The sequence below is a fragment of the Gadus macrocephalus genome, chromosome 19 (assembly GCF_031168955.1).
Source record: "Gadus macrocephalus chromosome 19, ASM3116895v1".
Classification (NCBI taxonomy): domain Eukaryota; kingdom Metazoa; phylum Chordata; class Actinopteri; order Gadiformes; family Gadidae; genus Gadus; species Gadus macrocephalus.
Genome location: NC_082400.1, coordinates 7,701,055 through 7,725,113, shown reverse-complemented (window position 1 = coordinate 7,725,113; position 24,059 = coordinate 7,701,055). Strand labels below are relative to the sequence as shown.

At 45.2% G+C, this 24,059-nt stretch overlaps 1 protein-coding gene across 6 annotated transcripts in view; it reads left to right on the top strand.

The window, feature by feature from the left end:
* Positions 1 to 24,059, top strand: part of nedd4l (NEDD4 like E3 ubiquitin protein ligase) — a 46,960-nt gene that overhangs the window by 18,985 nt on the left and 3,916 nt on the right. Inside the window, exons 6-28 of one of the 6 annotated variants that reach the window (XM_060038134.1) lie at positions 193 to 254; positions 621 to 723; positions 2,011 to 2,165; positions 4,041 to 4,179; positions 4,617 to 4,802; positions 5,006 to 5,083; positions 8,435 to 8,497; positions 9,578 to 9,718; positions 11,206 to 11,409; positions 13,971 to 14,168; positions 15,010 to 15,087; positions 16,703 to 16,720; positions 17,953 to 18,007; positions 18,758 to 18,816; positions 19,576 to 19,641; positions 20,118 to 20,347; positions 20,899 to 21,020; positions 21,888 to 21,958; positions 22,352 to 22,447; positions 22,580 to 22,653; positions 23,069 to 23,129; positions 23,211 to 23,270; positions 23,397 to 23,504. In XM_060038134.1, coding sequence (XP_059894117.1) covers positions 193 to 254; positions 621 to 723; positions 2,011 to 2,165; positions 4,041 to 4,179; positions 4,617 to 4,802; positions 5,006 to 5,083; positions 8,435 to 8,497; positions 9,578 to 9,718; positions 11,206 to 11,409; positions 13,971 to 14,168; positions 15,010 to 15,087; positions 16,703 to 16,720; positions 17,953 to 18,007; positions 18,758 to 18,816; positions 19,576 to 19,641; positions 20,118 to 20,347; positions 20,899 to 21,020; positions 21,888 to 21,958; positions 22,352 to 22,447; positions 22,580 to 22,653; positions 23,069 to 23,129; positions 23,211 to 23,270; positions 23,397 to 23,504 — 2,427 coding nt within the window. Of the gene's footprint in view, positions 1 to 192; positions 257 to 613; positions 724 to 2,010; positions 2,166 to 4,040; positions 4,180 to 4,616; positions 4,803 to 5,005; positions 5,084 to 8,434; positions 8,498 to 9,577; positions 9,719 to 11,205; positions 11,410 to 13,970; positions 14,169 to 15,009; positions 15,088 to 16,702; positions 16,721 to 17,952; positions 18,008 to 18,757; positions 18,817 to 19,575; positions 19,642 to 20,117; positions 20,348 to 20,898; positions 21,021 to 21,887; positions 21,959 to 22,351; positions 22,448 to 22,579; positions 22,654 to 23,068; positions 23,130 to 23,210; positions 23,271 to 23,396; positions 23,505 to 24,059 lie in introns of all 6 variants that reach the window. The other 5 variants (XM_060038133.1, XM_060038138.1, XM_060038136.1 and 2 more) reach the window with 5 other exon arrangements.

The following is a 24,059-nucleotide window of genomic DNA, read 5'->3' as shown; positions in this document are numbered from 1 at the left end:
ATTCTGCTATTCAGAATGTAACTTAAGTCACCATGGGCTTGCATCACTGCTCCTGAGGTGATCTGAATTGCACATGGTCCACACTGACTGTGATATCCCTCCACAGTAACTCCGTCCTGTTTCCTCTAGGATTGTGTTCTTCTATTGTATTATATTGTGTCGTTAACAAAAGCACACCATGTCGTTTTACAGACGGAAGACCCCGCCATGGAGCGACCGTACACATTTAAAGACTTCCTCCTGCGGCCTAGAAGGTGAGTTTCGGAAGGACGGTACTCATTAACTCAACCGTGGGAAGAAATGGAGAAACGAAAAGGAAAAAAATGGCCGGTGAAAAATTGTTAAGCGAGTGACGATCTTGCGGTGTAAGAGCGGTCATTTTAATTTTTTCTTGGTACACCCAATACGACAATGTGAAGGTCCTTCAAGGGCTACCAGTGGCAGTTAGCACCCACTGCCAAGAGGTTAGTTCTGGGGAAAGTCCCCTTCGCTTCTAACTGACGACCGAACCAAGGAGCTTAAACAGAGCTCCCACCAATTAGGCCATTGTTTTGGTCCATAGTTTTATCAGTGTGTTTATTATAAATTGGCGTGTGTTGCTATCTGTGTTGGTTGTCCAGTCACAAGTCCCGGGTGAAGGGGTACCTGCGGTTGAAGATGGCGTACCTGCCCAACCAGGACGGACAGGAAGAGGAAGTGGGCGACGTCAGGGAGGAAGCAGAGGTGAGCTAAACCTCAACTTCATAATTTTTAGGTTGGTGTAGTTTCACCGTTTGAACACACAAAGTTGGTCAGGCGTCACATTTTTGTGAAAGAAGTGCTGAATCTGAAAATATATATATTTTTGGTGTTTGGTCTTGTTCATGCCCCTATATATGACTTATTCAAGAAAGGTTGTGTCCTCCAAATTTTGATTCTATTCACCATCTTTAGCTGGTCAGCTGAATTTGAGGTAGTAACAGATGTACTAATGATATCCATATTTTTTCCAAAATATTTTTCCAACTACATTTGGTTGCATGTCAATGGTGTCGTATGCCCTTTACTCCCTAACTTCCAGCGAAAACTACCAAAATGTTAATCCAGTAGAGTCCTAATTTATTAATATGATCTTTCAATACGGATCTAGCTGACTATGACCTCTTTGTCAAGAGGCTCATGCTAGCCATCAAGTTACTCCAGTTTTTCCCTAACATAGACTTAACTTGGGCTGGTCATTTATTATAAGATCTTTTTATATTTCATATTAAATTGTAGAGCTGCCAGCAACACGCTCCCTCTCTCTCTCACCAACGCACTAGCAACAGACCGTCTTAAAATAGCCCCTCCTCTCCTTGCACACCACCCTGAATCAAAACATGATCATGTGCGGGATGACGGAGTGTTGTTGGCTTTTCCCAGCAGAGAAGACCGCTGGCCGAACTCATTAATAGAGGCGACTGGAGTTCGAGGATCAGTTTGAGGGATGCCATGAAGGCCAACAAAGCGTATAATTGAATACACGGCCTGAAACTCAACGAGAACTCATGTACCGGTTCTCGTTGGTTATGAACCAGGACCTTTTTTGGGGGTGTGAAAGAATGCGAGGGTTTCCACCAATGTAAACGTATGGAAATTCAGTTTAATCTGTATTATATACATCCTATGTGCGTCCCGTCTTTCTGTCCCCCCAAAGCTAGCGCTTGAACACTACACAACAATATGTGAAATTCAACACACCGACAACAACTCTAATGTTCCCACGCTACTTCGCACGCCATCAAAATACGTCCTTTGTTATTGTTTTGATTGAGTGACCCCTAGCGGCAGAAATGACATACAATACCATTCATTAATTTAAACGGAACAGTTTACATTTATTTACATTTAGGGCATTTAGGAGACCCTTTTTTCCATAGCGTCTTACAATAAGTACAAGAATATATTGACTACAACCACAAATTGCATTACAGATGATTGAATCAATTTTTTTGGTAATATCTGTTCCACGTGTGGCTCTCGGTCCATCAGGGCTGGGAGGAGACCAGTGAACAGGGGAACCAGAGGCCCCAGCAGCTGGTGCCTCCCCTGCCCCCCGGCTGGGAGGAGAAGGTGGACAACCTGGGCCGCACCTACTTCGTCAACCACAACAACCGCTCCACGCAGTGGAAGCGCCCCACCAACATGTAGGTCCCCTCGCTCTCGCCTCTTTTATGTTCCATTCACCATCAATAACCTTTCTGCTAGGTTCTCGGAGTGCTATCCACATTCAGGTTTTGAATAAAATGGGAACAAACACATGTCACCCCTTGGATGGAACTGCTACTTACGATGACTGTTTAGTCATGGAGCAGATGATTTTATCTATATGGTGCAGATACATGTCATTAATGTGCAGATAGGGTTAGGACATCTGAGGCATTGGGGCATCGGGCACAAGAGTGGCCTAGTGGTAGACTTTGGAGATGGGAAGCATCCCAGGGAAACACCCAAACTTACCACCCTAATAACTCTAATTAATACCATTAAAGGGGTAGTTCGGAATTTTGGACATAGGGCCTGATTCCCAAGTGAGCATTGGTATTCTATATCACTGGAGACAGTTTTCAACACATTTCATACAGTCCTTCGAGTTGCAGAGTTCGCTCGTGCTAGGCTAGCGCACGTCAACGGGCAATGCTAGCCTGCTATTAAAAACAGTCTTACCCACTCCACAGTACACCCGAGGTAAATCAATTATAACGACAGACTATAAATCTAAATGTCTGTTCATAGAATAATGTTAGAAATAAAACCAACCTTGCATTGCATTGCATTTTGAGGGAATTGCGGGGTCTCAGCAGCAGTGTTTATATTCCTGTACGTAGGCTACGGCAGCGGCGGACTGATACCTAGGTTACCTGCCGCTGTCATTGCTACAAACGCCGAGTACAGTGAACGAAGGAATTCTATAAGCGTATTCAATTAACAAGATATGCCCACGTTTGGAGGAGTTAGCGATGCATCTGCTTTTGAAGACGATTATGAGGAATTTGTTGTATCCAACGAACCGTACATGTACGAGCCGGTGTTTTGATGTCCAAGCCAGCAGCAACAAGCCACAGTTGAGTCCTTTCTGGATCTCGCACTGGAAATTGGTGGAAACTTTGTGGTGCCCATCTGTACCGTTTATTTCTACAATTTCTAAAAGCACACTGAACCATCATGTTGCCTAGTCGTTCAATTGCGCTTCTGTCCCAAGCTTCTCTGTTTACGTTCTTCTGTCGTGATTCGGTTACAAACCTAACCAGCGCATAGTAAAATTCCGCTTCTGCTGAGAAAGTAGTCCCTCAATGATTCATGTGATGCAAGGTTAGTTTTATTTCTAACATTATTCTATCAACACAGACATTTAAATCTATAGTCTGGCGTTATAATTGATTTACCTCGGGTGTACTGTGGAGTGGGTAAGACTGTTTTTAATAGCAGGCTAGCATTGCCCGTTGCCGTGCGCTAGCCTAGCACGAGCGAACTCTGCAACTAGAAGGACTGAATGAAATGTGTTGAAAACTGTCTCCAGTGATATAGAATACCAATGCTCACTTGGGAATCAGGCCCTATGTCCAAAATTCCGAACTACCCCTTTAATATATGCTTTATAAGTATATTCATAAATGTAGGTTCTTGGCATTCGTTGGTCCCAAGATCCCCTAACTCCTGGCTGGGTGGATGTGTGTATTCCTAACCCCTGACTCCTGGCTGGGTGGATGTGTGTATTCCTAACCCCTGACTCCTGGCTGGGTGGATGTGTGTATGCCTAACCCCTAACTTCTGGCTGGGTGGATGTGTGTATTCCTTACCCCTGACTCCTTGCTGGGTGGATGTGTGTATTCCTAACCCCTGACTCCTGGCTGGGTGGATGTGTGTATTCCTAACCCCTGACTCCTGGGTGGATGTGTGTATTCCTAACCCCTGACTCCTGGCTGGGTGGATGTGTGTATGCCTAACCCCTAACTTCTGGCTGGGTGGATGTGTGTATGCCTAACCCCTAACTTTATATTGATGCCTGTATGCCCATGCAGGGATGTGATTTCGGAGAGTGAGAACGACAGCCAGCAGCGGCAGATCCACCAGGAGGCGCACCGCGTGTTCCGCTCCCGGAGACACATCAGCGAGGACCTGGAGAACGAACACATGGAGCCCAGCCGGGACCTGGACAACGTGAGGCGGAGGGACGCACGCACACACACACACACACAGACACAGACACACAGACACACAGACACACAGACACACAGACACACAGACACACAGACACACAGACACACAGACACACAGACACACACACACAGAGACACAGACACAGACACAGACACACACAGACACACACACGCATGTATACACGCAGGCACACACGCATACATACATGCAGGAATACATACGGGAATGCAGGCAGACATTCATACACGCATACATACATACATACATACATACATACAGGCACACATTCAGGCATGCAGGCATTCATACATGTGTACACACAGGCACACAGGCAAGTAGGCATGCATTCAATAAGGCATGCAGGCAAACATAAATGAAATGCAGACTTTCTTGGTAACTACTCTATTGATGTTGACTCCATATCGCCCTTCCTCTAGCTATGGGAGCTGATCTCAGAGGAGGATCCCAATGAGCTCCCCGGCCCCCCTTCCACCTCCTCCTCCATCATCATGCCCTCCCAGCCCCCCCAGTCCCCGGGCCCCCCCCAGGAGTACTCTGAGGAGCTCAGACTCTCGTTCCAGCCCGAGACCAACGGAGAAGACCCAGGACCTGCGTCTGTCCAGGTAATAATAATAATAATAATAATAAATTTTATTTATACTGCACTTTATATTCAAGAATCTCAAAGTGAAAGTGAAAGGTAGGACCGAGAAAGACAAAGGCACGCCGATGCTTTGAAGTCGTGGCGTGAAAATGAACGAGCGTGTTGATTTCCGATAAAACAAAAAAAAAGATGAGCGGTCCATAATTCCTGGTGTCTGCACAGGGCCAGCTGTCCGATAGACTTCGCTCCTCCAGTATGACGGATGGAGTCAGCGATCAGGCTCAGCCTCCACCCCTGACGGTACCAATCTCATCCTCTGTTCTCCGCCTCTTCCCCTCACCACCTCTTGCCTTCTCTCTTTCCTCCGTTCCACAACTCTGCTCTACCTCTCCTCCTTCTCCTCTCCCCTTCCTTTCTTTCTTCTCTCCTCCTTCTCAGCTCCCTTCTCTCCCCTCCTCTCTCTCCTTTCTCCTCCCCTCTTCCTACCCCTGATGTCACCCCTTCTCCTCACCACTTCCTTCCTCCTTTTCTCTCTACTCTTTCCTGTCGTTCTCAGTGCTAAACATTTCCAGTGCTATGCATATAGTCAAAGTGATTGCATTTGGTACGTTAAATGATGGGCACACATGGTTGTTCACCTGTTAAGTTTTGTGTTTTCTATGTTGTTGTGCTTGTTGTCATACACCTGTGTTATTGTGTGTCACATACCCATGTCCTCATGTTACTCTACACTTGATACTGTGTAGTCATCGCAGCCTCTTCCTCCTCCTCCTCCCACGGAATTTCTTTATCCGGTCGCAGCTTTTCACACACTTGATTGTCACAATTCCCTTTCACTCTTTTATTCACTCCCTGTGGACTATGGACTACTAGCGCACAGCGTCCTCCCATTCCTCTCTCCCACAGCTTGTCTCCCTTCTCTCCTTTCCACTCTCCACTCCTGATGATTCACTATTAAAGCCCCTCTACTTCTGAAGAACTCTAATCTGTATGACGAGTGTTAAGGTCCTAATGCTTATTAAGAACTCAGCTCTACTGATGAGTCACTCACTGTTAATATTTATAAAGCTCTCTACTTATTAAGAACTCAAGTCTGATGAGACACTGATGAGACACTTTTAAGATCACTGTTTAGATAAATGGAGAATTTATTATTTATTAGGAACTCTATCGTACTGATGAGTCACTGTTAGGGTCCCTCTACTTATTAGGAACTCTACCGTACTGATGAGTCACTGTTAGGGTCCCTCTACTAATTAAGAACTCTAGTGTACTGATGAGTCACTGTGAGGTCTACTTATGAAGAACTCTACTGTTCTGCTGAGTCACTTTTAAGATTCCTACTTTTTTATTAAGAACTCTACTGTCCTGATGAGTCACTGATAGGTCTAATTATTAAGAACTCTACTGTTCTGCTGGGTCACTGTGATGATCCCTACGTTTAATTAAGAACTCTTCTGTACTGATGAGTCACTGTTAAGGTCCCTCTACTTATTAAGAACTCCACTGTTCTGTTGAGTCACTGTTAGGGTCCCTCTACTTATGAAGAACTCCACTGTACTGCTGAGTCACTGTTAAGATCCCTCTACTTATGAAGAACTCTTTCTTCCGTACTTCCAAAGTTCTCGGCCCCTGGCAGTGGTCCAGCTGTACTCGTTACATCACAGTCCAGTCGGGCCATCACGGAGCCACAGCAGCACACTATTTGCAATCACTCGAGTCAAGTACTGTTAAGTGATCGGATGGGGATGAAAGTTGGGAGACAAGCCGCTCATTCAAGGGGGCCAGGATTCTGAGTCATCGAGATCTGGAGTCGATATTATGTCTTTTTTGTTTTTGTCTTTGAGACATCTGCAGCTCTGAGCTGGCAGAATACAAACTCCCACTCCTTGCCGCTTGCACCCAGATTGACCCCTTTTTCAGGGCAATCAATTGACAGAGAAAACAGCCACCCGGCAGAATGGCTTGATTGTAAGAGTCACTTAGCCATGAGCTAAAGGCTAGTCATGGGACCATCTGAGTAATGCGTTGTTCCTTTCTGGGATGCTGACAGTGGCCAGCCTGGCGTTGTCAAACCAACCCAGAGGCAGCAGATTGCAAAGTACAGCTGGCGATGTCGGACTTAGCCTCAAATGACTACTTTATGGACAACAGTTGGCGCTCGGGATGAAAAGCCATCAGAATAAATGCATAATCTTCACATTTTGTGCTCAGGTTTTGCTTTTCCCTGAAGCGGGGGGAAATGGGTGAGTGAGAGAATGAGTGAGTAATGGAAGATGTGAGAGGGCATCGGTTACTTCTGAGTTGGAACAAACGCGGCCCTCTCCTAATGCCGATGTGCTTCTGAATGTCCATATACATGAGATTTATGATCTAATGGACTGGAAGGGTCACGCCAGTAGAAGCTTACTGGGTCTGTTTAATGTGGTAAAAAGCTGAAAGGATCAGGCAGAATCATGCAGTCAGGTCCAGTGGTTTTCAAAGCTGATTTTGGTCTCTGAGGCAACCAGTGGCTCATATTTGATACATGGCTGTGTTTGGTGGTTAGGGTGTTGGATTCCCGTCGGAAAGGTTCTGTGTTCGTATCCTAGTTTTTTGTTCCCCCGACTGCCTGAAAGTATCCCTGAGCAAGATGCCATAACCCCTACCCTCCCATTAATGACCTGTATCTAAAATGACACGATTAATCACTTTACGTCCCTGTAGATGTAAGCATCTGCTAAATGAACTGATGGCAATCATAATATTCCAAACATCAAATGTAATGTAATCTTAAGGAGCACGCTAGGGGGGGGAGGGGGATTGTTATTACATAACTCCAAAATTAATGCTGATTAGTGAACATATTAGGGAGTTATTTTGATGAAGTATTCAAAGCATTTCTATGGGTTGGGGTCTCGGTACGGATCAACATACGTGACTGAGTCCCCAGTAGAATATAGGATGAAAAGCATTTTTGTTTTTTTGTTAGTAGCATGAAGCCAGCTGCAAGGTAAACACTTGTTAACTGGTTAACTCTTGGTTACAAGCAATTATGGTTAGAAGCAAGCATACTTTTGAAAAAATGTTTGATTCCTTTCTTCTGAGTAAGTTTTGTCCACCAGTTATCCTCTGAAATAACATTTTCAAGAAAAACAGCTTATATTTCATGGAAATCAGCAGGACACATTTGCATGTGTATTGTTTTTAGTAAGAAAACAGATGTGTCTTTAGCTCGAGTAATCAGTGTCAACAATATGTTTGAATAAATCAGAACAATATCCCGCAAAAACTAATCTTGATTAATTTCTTCGAAAAAATACCTTATTACCTTATTACCTTACCTTATTTCCTCACTCTCTACTCTTTACTTCTGTACTTTCCACAGCCCTCCCAATTACCCACCATTACCCCTCCCCAGCCATGATTATGGGATGCTTTTCCTCCTTCATCCAATCAAAAAGCCTGACGCTAACTCCTCTAAGATCTGACCCTGCTTGCTTCCTCTCCTTCCTTGACCATATATGGCCACGACCCACCTCCCTGATCACAAAGCACATCTCTCAATTCACAGTTCACTCATATTCCCTCTCACTGGCTCCCTTCCCGCTCTCCCCCCCCCCCCCCTCCACCTAACACTAAAGACCCCCGTTCTCCCCTGTTGTCCGCCAGACGCCCAGCTCCCAGAGCAGAAGAACCAGAGCTCAGACAGTAACAGGCGTTGAGGAGCCCATGGTAATGTCTCAGTTTACATTCCACACACACTCGTTGTTGGACTGTCATTCCGTGGGGCGCTGAGTGAAAGATATGCCCGGGATCCCAGACATCCCTTTGGTGGGTCTGGGAGGCCCCCCCCCCCCTTGTTAAGAAGGCGCCGGAAGGAAAGACTGACCACAAGATACATTGAAGTTTACCCTGTTTCAATGGTGTCCTATTAAACACTTAAATGAAGACATAACAAATACACAAAAATAAATATAAGTAAATAAGTAAATCAGTAAATATACAATTATGACCATAATCTACCATAATGATGATTTGATGACTATATGCTCTGTAAGGTGACCTTGGGTGTCTTGAAAGGCGCCTCTAAATTAAATGTATTATTATTATTATTATTATTATTATAATCCAATATAATATTAATAAAAAAATTAAATAAGGTAACTTTTTGTTGGGTTAAAGCTTTGGAGTACCGTAACAAAGATAACTGGGCCGCCATGAAGTGTTTTCTGTCCAGGGAAACCTAAATGCGTACCATCTGTTCCACGTGGTCATGGGTGTTGTTGTGCCCCTTGTCTTGTGGTTGTTTTTGTGGACTCGGTGTGTGTGTGTGTGTGTGTGTGTGTGTGTGTGTGTGTTGCATCAGCCGCCAACTCCAGCCTGTGTCTTCATGCTTAATACCAGCCCGGTACGCTAACCGCGGTTGTCTGGTACACGGTTTGTTTTTGGAAAAAAGTCCACCATAAACAAACTCCAAAATGTTGTCCTGAACGAAAAACATTTTTATTTTTTCCGTCCTCAAAAAGTGTGAAGTGGCAGAGCAGCTGTTAAGCATAAATCAAACAGGAATCCTCACCACTAAGCACCACTGACGGACCACCGTTTAAAAATAATAAAGAGAATATGTGTCCAACTCGTCCTGAGACATAACCCCCCCCACCCGCAGATTTTAAGTGTGTGCGTGTGTGTGTGTGTGTGTGTGTGTGTGTGTGTGTGTGTGTGTGTGTGTGTGTGTGTGTGTGTGTGTGTGTGTGTGTGTGTGTGTGTGTGTGTGTGTGTGTGTGTGTGTGTGTGTGTGTGTGTGACCCCCAGTCCCCCTTGGCGGCGGCAGCCTTCGTTCTGACCCCGCCTATCCTGCCCACCGGGTGGGAAGAGAGGAAGGACGGCAAGGGTCGCACCTACTTCGTCAACCACAACAGCCGCTCCACCACCTGGACCCGACCCGTCATACAGGTACACACACACACACACACACACACACACACACACACACACACACACACACACACACACACACACACACACACACACACACACACACACACTACTGTTGGACTACTGTTGCCCACCAGAGTTTGTTTGGCTTCTTCTTTCCTTCTTTCCTTTCGTTTGTTCTGTTTTTAATGGCGTCTCATCGCGTGACGATGAGACGCCATTAAAAAAAGAACAAACGAAAGGAAAGAAAGAGGAAAGCTTCCAACACATCGGTTGGCCTCACACCAACCTGAGGCCTACTTCTACCTCTTCATCTCTCTACCGCTCACAATCTCTATTGTGCATCTCCTCCTGTCTGTCTGTGTCTGTCTCCGTCTGTCTATTTGCCCGTCGTTCTGTCTGTCAGGGTCACAGAACCAGGCTCTCTAGGTCTCATACTGTGATGTTTAAATACCTCCATCTTTCTTTCTTTCTTTCTTTCTTTCTTTCTTTCTTTCTTGTGTGTGTGTGTGTGTGTGTGTGTGTGTGTGTGTGTGTGTGTGTGTGTGTGTGTGTGTGTGTGTGTGTGTGTGTGTGTGTGTGTGTGTGTGTGTGTGTGTGTGTGTGTGTGTGTGAGATTGAAATCTAAATGACTATGTCTGTGTGACTTGGGTCGTCCATGGTAACTAAATGGAAATTTCCTTCTCATTTGCCTCAGGTCCGATGTGTTGACATTCTACCAGTAGATTTTCTTGCCTCATGACAGTAGTAGAATACAGGCTTCAATGTTTCCTCGACGACCTCGTATTGAACCCAACTCGTATTGTTATTACTTTGTATGAACTGGAATGAATATGTAAGGATTAAACTAACCTGGGCTGTCCGGTTATTGGACAATAAGGTATGACAGGGTTGGGGATGGCTGCCTGAAGCGAAGTCGTCATACATTATTTTCCAATAAGGGGACAGGCTAGACCGGTTTTATTCTGCCTCTACCACAGTTACCAACACTGATTAAAAATGTGTTGCTTCCATCTATCATGCTATTGGGTTTTTATCGCCTAAATCAGCAAAAAAATAAATTCTGTGATACTTTGAGCATGTTGTTCTTGAGTTGTCAAGCGACATATGGGTGATAGCTGACCTTTGGTGGACCGCTGGATTTGTAACGTTATTATTCAGAACCGCCGAACGGCAGCGGTGTCCCGTTATTGAAAAGAATGCACATCCTTGGAATGTCACTGACCAATCACCATCAGGGTCGTCAACCACGCTGTGGTAGAAGAAATCTATCAACATATATCAAGAAAGTCTGTCAACTATTAGAACTTGGGATCAAAAATGATCTTTTTGCGGTTTGTTTGACGAACAAACCTCCACACCAAACCGCTCTGAATCAATAGCCTATGATGGGGAGGGGGGGGGGGGGCGATTAACTCTTCCCTTTAACTCTCCTCCTCACCCCCCACCGTGGCCTGCTTTTCCCCTAACCCCCACCCTAACCTCCACCCTCCCTCCACCGCCAGCTGACGGAAGACGGCGCCGGCACCTCCGCGGCGGGCGCGACCGCCTCCACCTCCTCCCCCACCTCCGGAGCCGGGGGTCCCTCGGAGGCCTCCCCCTCCACCTCCTCGGCCTCCGGCTCCACGAGCCACCTCCATGAGCCCCCCCAGGTCCGCAGGGCCCGTAGCCTCAGCTCCCCCACCGTCACCCTGTCCACCCCCATAGAGGTGAGATGTAGTGCCTCGCCCGCCCTTCCTCACCACCTCCCTCCCTCCCTCCCTCCCTCCCTCCCTCCCTCCCTCCCTCCTTCCCTCTCTACCCCCGCTCACTCGCTCCCACCCTCCCACCTCCCTCTCTTCTCCCCCCCTCTCCCTCACTCCCACCCGCCCACCTCCCTCTCTTCTCCCCCCCTCTCCCTCCCACCTCCCTCTCTTCTCCCCCCCTCTCCCTCCCAACTCCCTCCCTCTCACCTCCCTCTCCCCCCCCTCTCCCTCACTCCCACCCTCCCACCTCCCTCCCTTCTCCCCGCCCTCTCCCTCACTCCCACCCTCCCACCTCCCTCTCTTCTCCCCCCCTCTCCCTCACTCCCACCCTCCCACCTCCCTCTCTTCTCACCCCCTCTCCCTCCCAACTCCCTCCCTCTCACCTCCCTCTCCCCCCCCTCTCCCTCACTCCCACCCTCCCACCTCCCTCTCTTCTCCCCCCCTCTCCCTCCCAACTCCCTCCCACTCACCTCCCTCTTTTCCCCCGCTCCCTCACTCCCACCCTCCCACCTCCCTCTCATCTCGCCCCCTCTATTCGCCTCCCTCTCTTCTCCTCCCTCTCATCTCCCTGCCCCCTCCATCCCTCCCATCCTCCCACCCCCTAATCTGTGCTCCTGATAAGAGGATCTATCTTTGCTCTCCTCTCTGTTATCGTTATGGATCATGCTTCTCTTCATACCTTGTTTTTGTTCAATTATGATTTGATTTTATTATGTTCGTTTTTTATGTCTTCCACGTTTTCCCTCCATCGCTCAATAAGTGATGGATTTTTCCATTATTTACTCTCACTTTAACCTGCTGTTTGTTGGACTATTTTACATTGTCCGCTTCCTTTAGTCTCTTCCTAATCGGTCCAGCCTCTGTAGGAATATAAAAATCAATAATCCTCCAGCCTTTTTTTTTTTTTTTTTCAATCGTGCGCTCACTCAAAAGTGAATCATTTCTCACTAAAAGCAAAATGCAAAAGGCCTGAAGACATTTTTTCATCAGAAAATGTGATCCACACCATGTGCATGTACAGGGCTAGTAATCATTTCAAAGCGCCCTCAAGTTTGTTATGTAAGCACTGTTTCTAATTTTAAATCTGTTCCTTGTAATCAGTAACTTATACCAGGGATAGTGTTGGGTTCTGATGACCCAACGAGCATAAACACAGCCCACAGGGCCAATGTTTAAGATACAAGTTCATCAAACTAATAGGCACAGATTGTATGATTTTTAGTTACGTTAATTCATAGAATATTGATGTCGGGAAAGGGTTACAAGCGTTACATTTTTTCAGATCATATGAGAATATGATCATTGGAGACTCTCCCTATCAGCCTTAAATCGCACCCAGGCTGTGTTACAAAGAAGGCTGTGTTACAAAGCTTATGAACAATGAAACTGTTTGACAACCTTTCTGTTCCCTGTTAAGATATTAAAAAGTTACTTAGAGAAGGTAAGGAAGGTAAGGATTAGGAAAAAAACAACAATTAGCAGAAGATGTCAAATCTAGCATAAAACAGAACGAGGAAAATGTGAAATCAATTCAAACTCTTGACCTGATTGTTTGGGGCTCACTTTGACAGTTCTGCACGCTGTTGCACGTTTCAGGTTATGTGCGCTCAGCATCTGACACAGGTTTCCCAGTAGGAAAGTGGTTGGTTCCAGTATGTTGAGTCACGGTAGTGTTATTCATTGTGCGGTTTGCACCGTGGCCTGCAGTGGCTGATGCACACGAGTCACGGTCGCTACAGCTGGTTTCCTCTAATTCATCGTTCCCCGCGGAGCTCTACAGAAGAGCAGCGTGGTTAATGCATGAAATATATTTTTCATAGCAGAGGCCAGCACAGATCAACTCAACAGGGTTGTTTTTGTCACAATCAATTAAATATATATCTTTTTTTTCTATATATACATAATATTCCCATCAATCTGTGGATTTGTTCAAATCATTTTATTTATTTATTTCTCAATGTGTTCTTGTCTTGTCTGTGTCCTTGGTTCGTGCGAGCAGAGAAAAATGAGAGGGAGGTGCTGACATTTCGAGGAAAACACTCTTTATAGCCAGAGCGTTGAAAGGTTGAATTGTGTGTATGTGTGTGTGTATTGTAATGAACGCAGTCCTTCATTAGGAATTAGACGTTGCCACTGAGAGGATAATGATAAGCCAGCAGCGGTTCACTCTGAGTCATTAGAATTGCTCGCATTTGTGTCATTTCCTGGGAATAAATTATGATTTATTTAGTGTAGGCTGGTATTCAGGTGAGGCGAGGTTAATCTTGAAAATGATGCTCAGACCTGTCTTTCATTTATTAATTTACTCCAATCTTGAATGCTGGGTATTTGCAGCATTTGTAAAAAGCAGACTTACCAACCATATCTTTATCCAGGGCCTGCTTGCCATCATTTTGACAGCAGTGCATTTTTTTATCTCTATCATTTCATTACATTTCTTGATGTATTGTAGTTTGGTTTTCTGTAAGGCGCTCCAAACTAGCCACCGCTATCTGAATATATATGACTTTCTTTATCCTTTTTAGGGCGCCAACAACATCCAGGTGCGGCGGGTGGTCAAAGACACGGTGTCCAACCCCCAGACCCCCCAGCCTTCGCCATACAGCTCCCCCAAGTCCCAGCACAAGCCCCAGCAGAGCTTCCTCCCGCCTGGCTGGGAGATGAGGATAGCGCCCAACGGAAGGCCCTTCTTCATCGACCACAACAGCCGCAACACCACCTGGGTGAGCACACAGGGGCCCCGTTGTAGTGGTGGTGAGGGGCCCGGAGTCTGGTCATGGTGCTGCATGGGAGATGACTTCACAGGCAGGGGAGACCAGTGCTTTGGCGGGTTTGACTCCCGGCCCGATGGGATCTGGGTTGGAGGCCCGATTCCCAACGGCCTACCTTTAGGGAATCCCCAACCCCACCACAGATCATTAATGTATGTTGTTAAGAGACTTTGACTCTTGGGATAAACCTGTTCATCCATCTGATAAAAGACAGAACGGTTAATGGATGTGACACTTTTCCAGGGGCGCAGATGGCATTTATTTAATACTATTTATTTAAATATTTGTGATTCATTGTGTGGCTTCAAGAGGTTACGCTCAACATCTGGTGTTGTCAAACTGAATGTAGATCTGGTTGTTGTTGTGGCTGCACAGGACCGAATGAGATGTCGTACTAGATTAGATATTCTTTGGGGGCCACACAGATGGGAATATGTTTCTAGCCTGTTTCTAGAGATCAAGGGGTGTTTCTTTATTGTGTGATTGGTTTAGAGGGTCGACAGTGACACCTGGTGGTGTTGACCTGAACACAGCCTTAAGGTTTAGATTTGAGTTTGTATATTAAGTGATGCTGTTATGTCATTTAGTTTTCAGTTAAAAAAACACCTGAGGAAAGCTTTTTTGTTTTCTCACTTTAGTCAGTTATTTAAACCAGTAATGTTTAAAATACGGCTTGACGAAGAAACGATTGTTTCTTCGTCAAGCCGTATTTTAATCATTACTGGCAGTCCCTTTTAGTATGACCTGCGTCTGTGGGTCCTGTCTTTCAACCTCCTTGTGTTTTGGTGTGCAGGAGGATCCCAGGTTGAAGTACCCGGTCCACTTGAGGACCAAGACCTCCATGGAGCCTGGGGAGCTGGGGCCTCTTTCGGTGAGTACAGCCTGACGTCCACCCCCTCACCAGGGCCACCGAGCTGTTGTCGTGGGGCGTTGGACACTGGTCCGCCCGCTGTAGGTTCTCCCAGACGTTCTCCCAGACTGTGGTGCCTGGCCAGTGATAGATCCTCTGGGTTAGAAGGGATTAGATTTGATGGGTAACTTATATTTTCATCCATAGGGGCAAATTCTGTTGTAACGTACTAAACATCAGGGTTCAAAAGAGGGGCAATTATAAAAAATAGGAATTAAATCACAATGGAATAACATTTTCAAGTAAAAAAAGATTATAGTCCAGTATCTGTATTAATAATATTCTAAGTACAATAATAATAGATATTAAACTACAGGAAAGAAGGATGTCCATCACATTAGTGAACCCAATTAGCCACAGTGAATACAGTGGTGTGAATGCTTCTGCATGGGAGGGCTCAGCAGGGCTAAAGCTAAGTGCTAAACGTGGTGTGAAGGCATGGGGAGCCTCTCCAACTGGCAAAGCGCTTATTCCAAGGCACTCTGAACTTGAGGCCTTGTTTTTTTAAAGGCGTTTTCCCTGCACACATAAGGTGAATATGCAAATGGGACTGCTCAGACATTGGACTACACATCCAAGATGATTTTTAAATATAATTGTGTGCTCAAATGTCCTCTTAAAGAGCCAGTGAGCCCACTGTTTCAGATCGAATTTCGACCCTTAAGAGTTTGAAGAAAGAGGGGGGCTTATTATCCCCATGGTTACAACCCACGGCAACTTTATGATACTTTTTAAGTACCGCAGTTTAGCTGTTATGAGAGTTATAATAGGCAATGTTGCATGTAAGTGTTATACTTTATGTGTCCGGGAAGCCGAACCCTCACTCGGACGCACACATTAAATACATCGCTGCTCAGATGGAGCTTCACCATACGCGTACACATCGTAGCATTAAACTATAAGTGTCCGAAAAGCTGAACTTTCTCGTGGATATCGCTGCCAACCGCTTCCTAGACAGAGCTCCATCTGTCCACACCAAACGATGAGTACCTCGGAAAAGGCACTCGGACATCAGGAACAATACGGCACCTGCATCGCAGCAGAGACAAACGTTCACATATTGTTTCGGGGAATATGGAAAAAAGCTAAGAATTGAACCCCTTTTTTTTCTAAATTTGAGAGTAATTTAATTAACAGTGATAAAATAGCATAGAATAAAATGTTGATGATCATATAAAACATAATACCATGGTGAAACAAAGCATTTGGTTTTGGGTTCACTGGCACTCTAATGCATCTGGAGAGAAAATCGAATATTACATTTGAATCAAATTACATTTGATTTAATCTCTAAATCTCTACTGTGGGAATGCTCCTCAAGTGTGTGTGTGTGTGTGTGTGTTAACCCTTAACATGTAGGCCAAAACAATGACTAACCTAGCTTTTGGCTGACCATAATGAACACACCTTCATGTGCTTTGGGGTTGGCCCAGGCTTGCGTGGTGTGTGCATATCTCTCTTACTCTTTCTTTTACTCTTTCTCCCTTTTGAATCTGGGGATTTAATCAAATATACCCTATTTCTTCTTCTTCTCCTCCTCCTTATTTTTCTCCACCTGGCCATCTCTGTCTGCCAGAACATACCACCAGTGGAGGTTGGTTGGTTGCTTACCTCTGCCTGACCCCTCCCACTTATGTCTGGTCTGGTACAATGCCTATCTCTCTGTCTCTATCTCTGTCTGCCTCTCTGTCCGTCTGTCTCTCTTTCGGTTTCTTTCTTTCTGGCGTTCTCTCTGACTCTCGGTCGGCTTCTCAATCTCTCTCTGTCTCTGTCATTTTGTCTCTCTCTGGTGGAGTCTACCTCTCTGTCTCTGTCTGTATCTCCGTCTCTCTCTTTCTGTCTCTGTATCTATCGCTCTTGTCTTTCTCTCAAGTCTCACGTTTGCCTCTCGAACTCTCTGTCACTGTCATTCTGTCTCTCTCTGTCCCTCGGTATACCTCTGTCCCTCGGTATACCTCTGTCTCTGTCCCTCTGCTTCTCTGCCTATCTATCACTATGCTCTCTTTCTCTACCGGTCTCTCTTTGTCTGTCTCTCTCTACCGCTCCCTCTCTTTGTCTGTCTCTGGAGCAGCATGAATGGACTGAACCTCTCCATTCCCCCTCTGCCCCCGCCCTCCCCTCCATGTTCCTCTCTCCACCGCGTGTCAGCGTGTCCGTGTGTCCCTGTCTGAACGACATCAAGCTAGCTTCAGCTAGTCTCGCGGGTGGAGGTCCGTGGAGAGATCCTCCACCCAGGGCAGACTGTAAGGGGCTCGAGGGTCGGGTGGAGCTGGGGAACTGATGGAGCGTGGTAGAGAGAGGCGGGGTCAGAGGTGCCTGTGGAGTCCGTCAATCAATGTCTCATTTATTTTTCGCCGTGGTCTCTCAGCCAGTGTAGCGTGCAACATAAAGACCCACGCAAACACACACAGACACCCAAACACACACTCGCATGCACACGCACTCCTTGTGATCAGTTTGTCAGACTCCCTCGATCCCCCCCTTCCCCCTACCCTGTTTCTATTGCTTCCTGGCTGACTACCTGTGTATGCGTGCAGGTGTATGTATGTGTGTGAGAGACACTGTTGATTACAGATGATCACTGTGTTTCTACCCATGTGCTGATGTGGACTCGCTTTGGATGGCGTTGGATCCGTTTTCCGTTTGTATCGTTGGTTCAGTTTCATTTGCACAACCTGCCTGATGTGTACAGGGCATGGACTGTAAGATGTCCATGCTCAGTACATAAGGAAGACAAAGCAGTCGCTTGACTATTTTTAGCATGGTCCCATAGTGTAGCTAGCAGAGAGTTTGGGACTGAATGGTTGTTTTTGTTCTTCTCTGTAGCCTGGCTGGGAGGAGAGGATCCACACCGATGGACGCACCTTTTACATCGACCATAGTAAGAGTCTGTTCTCTCTCTGCCTCTTTCTCTCACTCACTGCCTTTCTCCTGCTCTCTCTCGCGTTTCTTTAATTTAGTTCGCATGTAGACGAGCTGTTAATTACACCACCACTAGAGAGCGCCAAATCTGTAAGCAGGACAGCCAACGCGCACACACACACACACTCACTCACTCACTCACTCACTCACTCACTCACTCACTCACTCACTCACACACACACACACACACACACACACACACACACACACACACACACACACACACACACACACACACACACACACACACACACACCGCATACTCTGTTAAGATTGATAGAGTCGTTTTCTGGTTTGGACCTGACTTCACAGCGTCTAGTGAGTTACGCCTGTGGATGGATTTTGGTTTCCTGTGGCGTCATTGCTCACACATAAATATGCTGTAAATATGGCCAGAAACACTAGGCTGCACAGTACTGCATAGTAGGCCCTAGGGTGGCGGAGCTAGACGAGAAATGCATGCTATTTTTATTACAAAGGAATAAGAGCAGTGACATTAATTGTGTAACAGCTGACTAATATATTGATATAAAATCCATATTCAGACTTAAATGCCGCTTCTTAGATCTGGGTTCTTTTGGTGTCTGTAATCACAGCAAGTACACTCAGAGAAATATCAGCATACTTGCTAATATTGATAGTAATTCATATAATTCATTCGAAATGTAATAAGTTGATCATTCATTTCTGTCAATTTCTTTCTTTTTAGACACAAAGAACACTCAATGGGAGGACCCTCGCCTGCAGAGCCCAGCCATCACGGGACCTGTAAGTTCATCTGCTACTGACCAGTAGCTAACATACTGCTACTACCATGTAGCTACCAACACACTGCTACCATGTAGCTACCATGCTGTTACTACCATGTAGCTACTAACATACTACTACAATACTACCATGTAGCTAACATACTGCTACTAATAGACTACTACCATGTTGCTACTAACATACTACTACTACTACTACTACACTTCTACCAAGTAGCTAACATACTGCTACTACTACACTACAACCATGTAGCAACAATAATGTTACTACCATGTAGCTAACATACTGCTACTAATACACTACTACCATGTAGCTACTAACATACTACTACTACTCATACACTTCTACTATATAGCTTACATACAGCTACCTACTGCTACACTACTACCATGTAGCTACCATACTGCCACTACCATGGAGCTACCATACTGCTGCTACCATCTATCTACTCTCTGTGTGTGTGTGTGTGTGTGTGTGTGTGTGTGTGTGTGTGTGTGTGTGTGTGTGTGTGTGTGTGTGTGACTGTGTGTGTGACTGTGTGACTGTGTGTGTCACTTGCCTCAGGTTATTCTTTAGAATGCTGACACTGTTGTGTTGTTCTGTGAATACCACCCAAACATCACTTGGCTGATCAGATGTGTGACTGTTGAATGATTCATCAGACATTTGATTGGATTTTATATACTATTTTTGTCAACCTTTCTTTGACATGGTAAACCACTGACTTGTGTGCGTGTGTATGTTTGTGTTTGTTTGTAGGCAGTTCCTTACTCCAGAGAATTCAAGCAGAAATACGACTACTTCAGGAAGAAATTGAAGAAGCCGGTGAGATATTGTTTTTCATATTTATACTTTATATATTTCATTCTGGAGATGTTGTCATTAAGACCATATAACAATGTTTTTCTCTTGCAAATGTTTCAGGTAAGGAAGCATATATATTTAGTTAAAATATATTTTGCTTCCTACATTTCTTAGTAGCTGAGAATTTGTCAATGTAATTTTTCTTATGACGTATCATGCACACTAATTAAGTCATTCATAAGTCATTCAGAGTATAATCTATTATAATATGAATTATTGCACATCATTCAACATTTATCAACCCATTGTCACTAAATATGGCAATGGTCTTTTGTCAGTTAAGTCTTTTTATAACACATTTTTCAAATTTGAAGTGTAAATAAACCACATGTTTGAATAACATCAACCTGTTGTCAAATCAACGTCAAGTTTTGCACAAAAAAAAAAAGAAGAACGACAAACAAACGTTGGCCTCTCTCCTCCTCTCCTTCATCCAGGCGGACATTCCCAACCGCTTCGAGATGAAGCTGCACCGGAACAACATCTTCGAGGAGTCGTACCGCCGCATCATGTCCCTGAAGCGGCCCGACGTCCTGAAGGCGCGGCTCTGGATCGAGTTCGAGCTGGAGAAGGGGCTGGACTACGGGGGCGTGGCCCGCGAGTGGTTCTTCCTGCTGTCCAAGGAGATGTTCAACCCCTACTACGGCCTCTTCGAGTACTCCGCCACGTGAGTGTTTGTAGGGTGCCGGGGAGATGTGTGTGTGTGTGTGTTTTAAATGGGCTTCTTTCGCTAGCATAGTTTGATTTATTTTGGAAGCATTGCATTTTATATTTGTTGAAATTCTGTTTACATTGCGACAGGAATTCATAAATCAAGTGCTCTCACAAAAAGTTGAAAATATCCTGTATCTGTGGTTTGAATCATAAATGATTAGATGGCCTTCTTGTCTGTCTACCTACCTACCTACCTACTGGCTACCTGCACTCACTCTGACCATGCTGTCATTGCGCATGACCTGAGTGTTACAGGGCTAGGCAGACCTAAAGCTAGCAAGCAAGTCATGTTATTTGGGGTTGGTTACCTCCAAATTCTGTTGTTTTCTCTAAATTGCCTACCCTAGATTAAATGGCTTAGCTTGTAAATCACAAATTGGTGATTCAAATTTGAGTGATAATATAGTGAAAGTAAACCTACATATATAATGGGACAACAAACCCATTAGAAAAATGATTGTAAACGTTGACACCACAACAACAATTCTCCATGTGTTATTCCAGAGACAACTACACACTCCAGATCAACCCCAACTCTGGCCTGTGTAACGAGGACCACCTGTCCTACTTCAAGTTCATTGGTCGCGTGGCAGGAATGGCCGTGTTCCATGGGAAGCTGTTAGACGGTAGGAAGCAGCTGATTGGTCGACGGACACACACATGAGCTAGAGTGTCTTCCTACTTCCTATGACATGTTGGGTGCATTCCAAAACTTTTCCCTGTCTGTGGCTCGTTCTCTAAACTCTCAAGTTGACGAGCAGCAGTTAGTGGTAGGGCAGGAGGAATGGAGCATTGTGGAGAGGCGATGGCTGAGCTGATAAACTTGTTGACAATCTTGGCCAATCACAGCCTTCTGACCATATATGGCGAAAAATGTATTTCCTCTATAGGATACCCATATGTATCCTTACATAATACGTATCCTTACTCTGAAGCTATTTTGATGGACACTTTATGCTACCCGCTCATTGGTGAAATTGCGACATTGAGGAAAACATCTGGGGATTTTGTAGCAACTATTGCCACGCACCCATTATGAGTGCTCTCTACATGCTCTACATCGCAGAGGGACAGAGGGTGGGCAGAGTGTCAGGGCTAGAAGATCCACCCATCCACACGTATCACAGCTTAATCATAGCAGCACATTGACACTACAGCACCAGGTCTATTTTTAAATAGATAGTGTTCCCTTGGCCGCCAGGAGAAAAAATATATATATTCTTAACATCTGAAGGATCTGGAAACTGTTTGAAAGGTAAAAATTGACAAAACCCTAGCTCGGTACAGGCCAATAAAAGTACAAAGGAACCAGTTTACATCAAACTAGAATATACCACAGAACTACACAACCATGTGACATTGATGGACCAATACCATGCCATGCAAGCACTACTTAATACTACTACTACTACTAGTACTAGTTCTAGTACTTGTACTACTACTACTACTACCACTAGTACTAATTCCATCGGTGTATTTGTATCTCCGCCCAGGATTCTTTATCCGACCGTTTTACAAGATGATGCTGGGCAAACAGATCTCTCTCAAAGATATGGAGTCCGTGGTAAGCTTTGACTTTTGTGATCAAGTTCTGAGTACGCGTCGTGACACCTCTTTGGTACAGGGCAGGACTTTGTATCAAACCGAATCGTACGTTTTATCAAACTTTATCGCACATTTGATCACACTTCATCGTACATTTGAGCACACATTATCAAGCTTTGAATTTTACAATTTATCCCACTTCTATCGTACTTTGTATCGTACATGTCATCAGGTTTATATTGGTGACTGAATCTTAGTTTGCATTATACAGTATCACACTAGTATGTTACTTTGTCTGCTTAAAATATGCATCCACTGCTCAATACATTTGAGTGACGCATGTGACAATGCATGACCTGAGCCACTGGTTGACCCACTGACTCTCATGGTATCGATGCTGCGCCCCCTGCAGGACAGTGAGTACTACAACTCCCTGAAGTGGATCCTGGAGAACGACCCCACGGAGCTGGACCTGCGGTTCTGCATCGACGAGGACAACTTCGGACAGGTACCTCAGCGGCCCTCATCAGTCTAGAGCTCCTTTACTCTCTGATCTCTGATCAGCTGAGAGCACTGTCTCTGTGGATTTTAACTATTGCTATCGTTTCAATGTGGTGTTTCTTTCTTTCTTTTTTTTCAGACATACCAGGTGGACCTAAAGCCCAGTGGGTCGGACATGGTGGTCACCAACGACAACAAAAAGGAATACATTGAGTAAGGACAGCTTTGTGTTTTGAGACGTGTTTCAGTATTTATTTTAACTACTACTTAAATGGTAATGTGTATTCCCCAGAATTTTCTAGAAAACATACAATCTTAAATACCACTGTAAAGTCGGTCCAAAGGGATTTACTTTCAGGCCTGAAAAGGATGGATGACATTTAACCTTTCAATAAATCATACGTAAACGCCAATCTATAAGCATGTCTATCACATGACGTTTGATTTGGAGGTCTACATTGGCATTGCCATTGGTCATTCGCTCCCTGTCCTACCCTCTCTCTCTCCCTCCCATACCTTCCTGTCTAGCTCTCACTTTATCTGTCATGAATAAAGCGTATAAATGCAGAGCAAAACCCTGAACTACACCGCCTCCCCCCCTCACCTGGCTCCATCTCTCTCCCCTCAGCCTTGTGATCCAGTGGAGGTTTGTGAACCGGGTCCAGAAGCAGATGAACGCCTTCCTAGAGGTGAGAGCATGCAGTGACCGAGGGGGAATAAATAAAACCATCCAGGTCGGTAGTTGGGATTAACATTCTTCTGTGTTGCAGGGCTTCACTGAGCTCATCGTCGTGGATCTGATCAAGATCTTTGATGAAAATGAACTGGAGGTATTAGATCCTGTTAGATCTGCTTTTCATTCTTCGATTGTCATCTTCTTTTTTTATTTTTTTCTAATCTGTTTTTCTAACTCATTTCTGTGTCTTTGCTGTGTGCGTTTGTGTGTGTGTGTGTAGCTGTTGATGTGTGGTCTGGGGGACGTGGATGTCAACGACTGGAGGCAACACACGGTGTATAAAAACGGCTACTGTCCTAATCACCCTGTCATACAGTGGTTCTGGAAGGTAGGTCACACGCACACACGCACGCACGCACGCACGCACGCACGCACGCACGCACGCACGCACGCACACACACGCAGAGAGAGACGGGCGCATGCTACCAAACTTTACTTTGTTGTAAAGATTGTAACTGCCCAATGAGATCTATGGGTGTTCATGCGTAGCACAAAAGTACTTTTACATCATGAATCGAAATCATGACCATTTCTATCGTAGTATTCAGGGAAAGACGTATCAATTAATATTTTATCTATATTTATTTGAATGAAGTAGCACTACAAAAGTTGTTAGCGATGCGCCCTGGGGGACAGTGAGCCTGCGGCGGGCCCCGGAGGAGCAGAGCTATCAGGTCCTATCAGTCCAGGTTAGGGCCCTGCTGCAGGAGACCAAAGTCTGTTTGGAGAGCCAGCCTGTTTGTTTGCTTTGTTGAAAGAGACCCCAACTCACCCGGGCTATCACTTATTAGCTGTCTTGGGCCAGGGTGACACCCACACACACAGGTGTGCATACATAAAACACACATAAAATCTCACGCACATTAAACGCAGTCACACACAT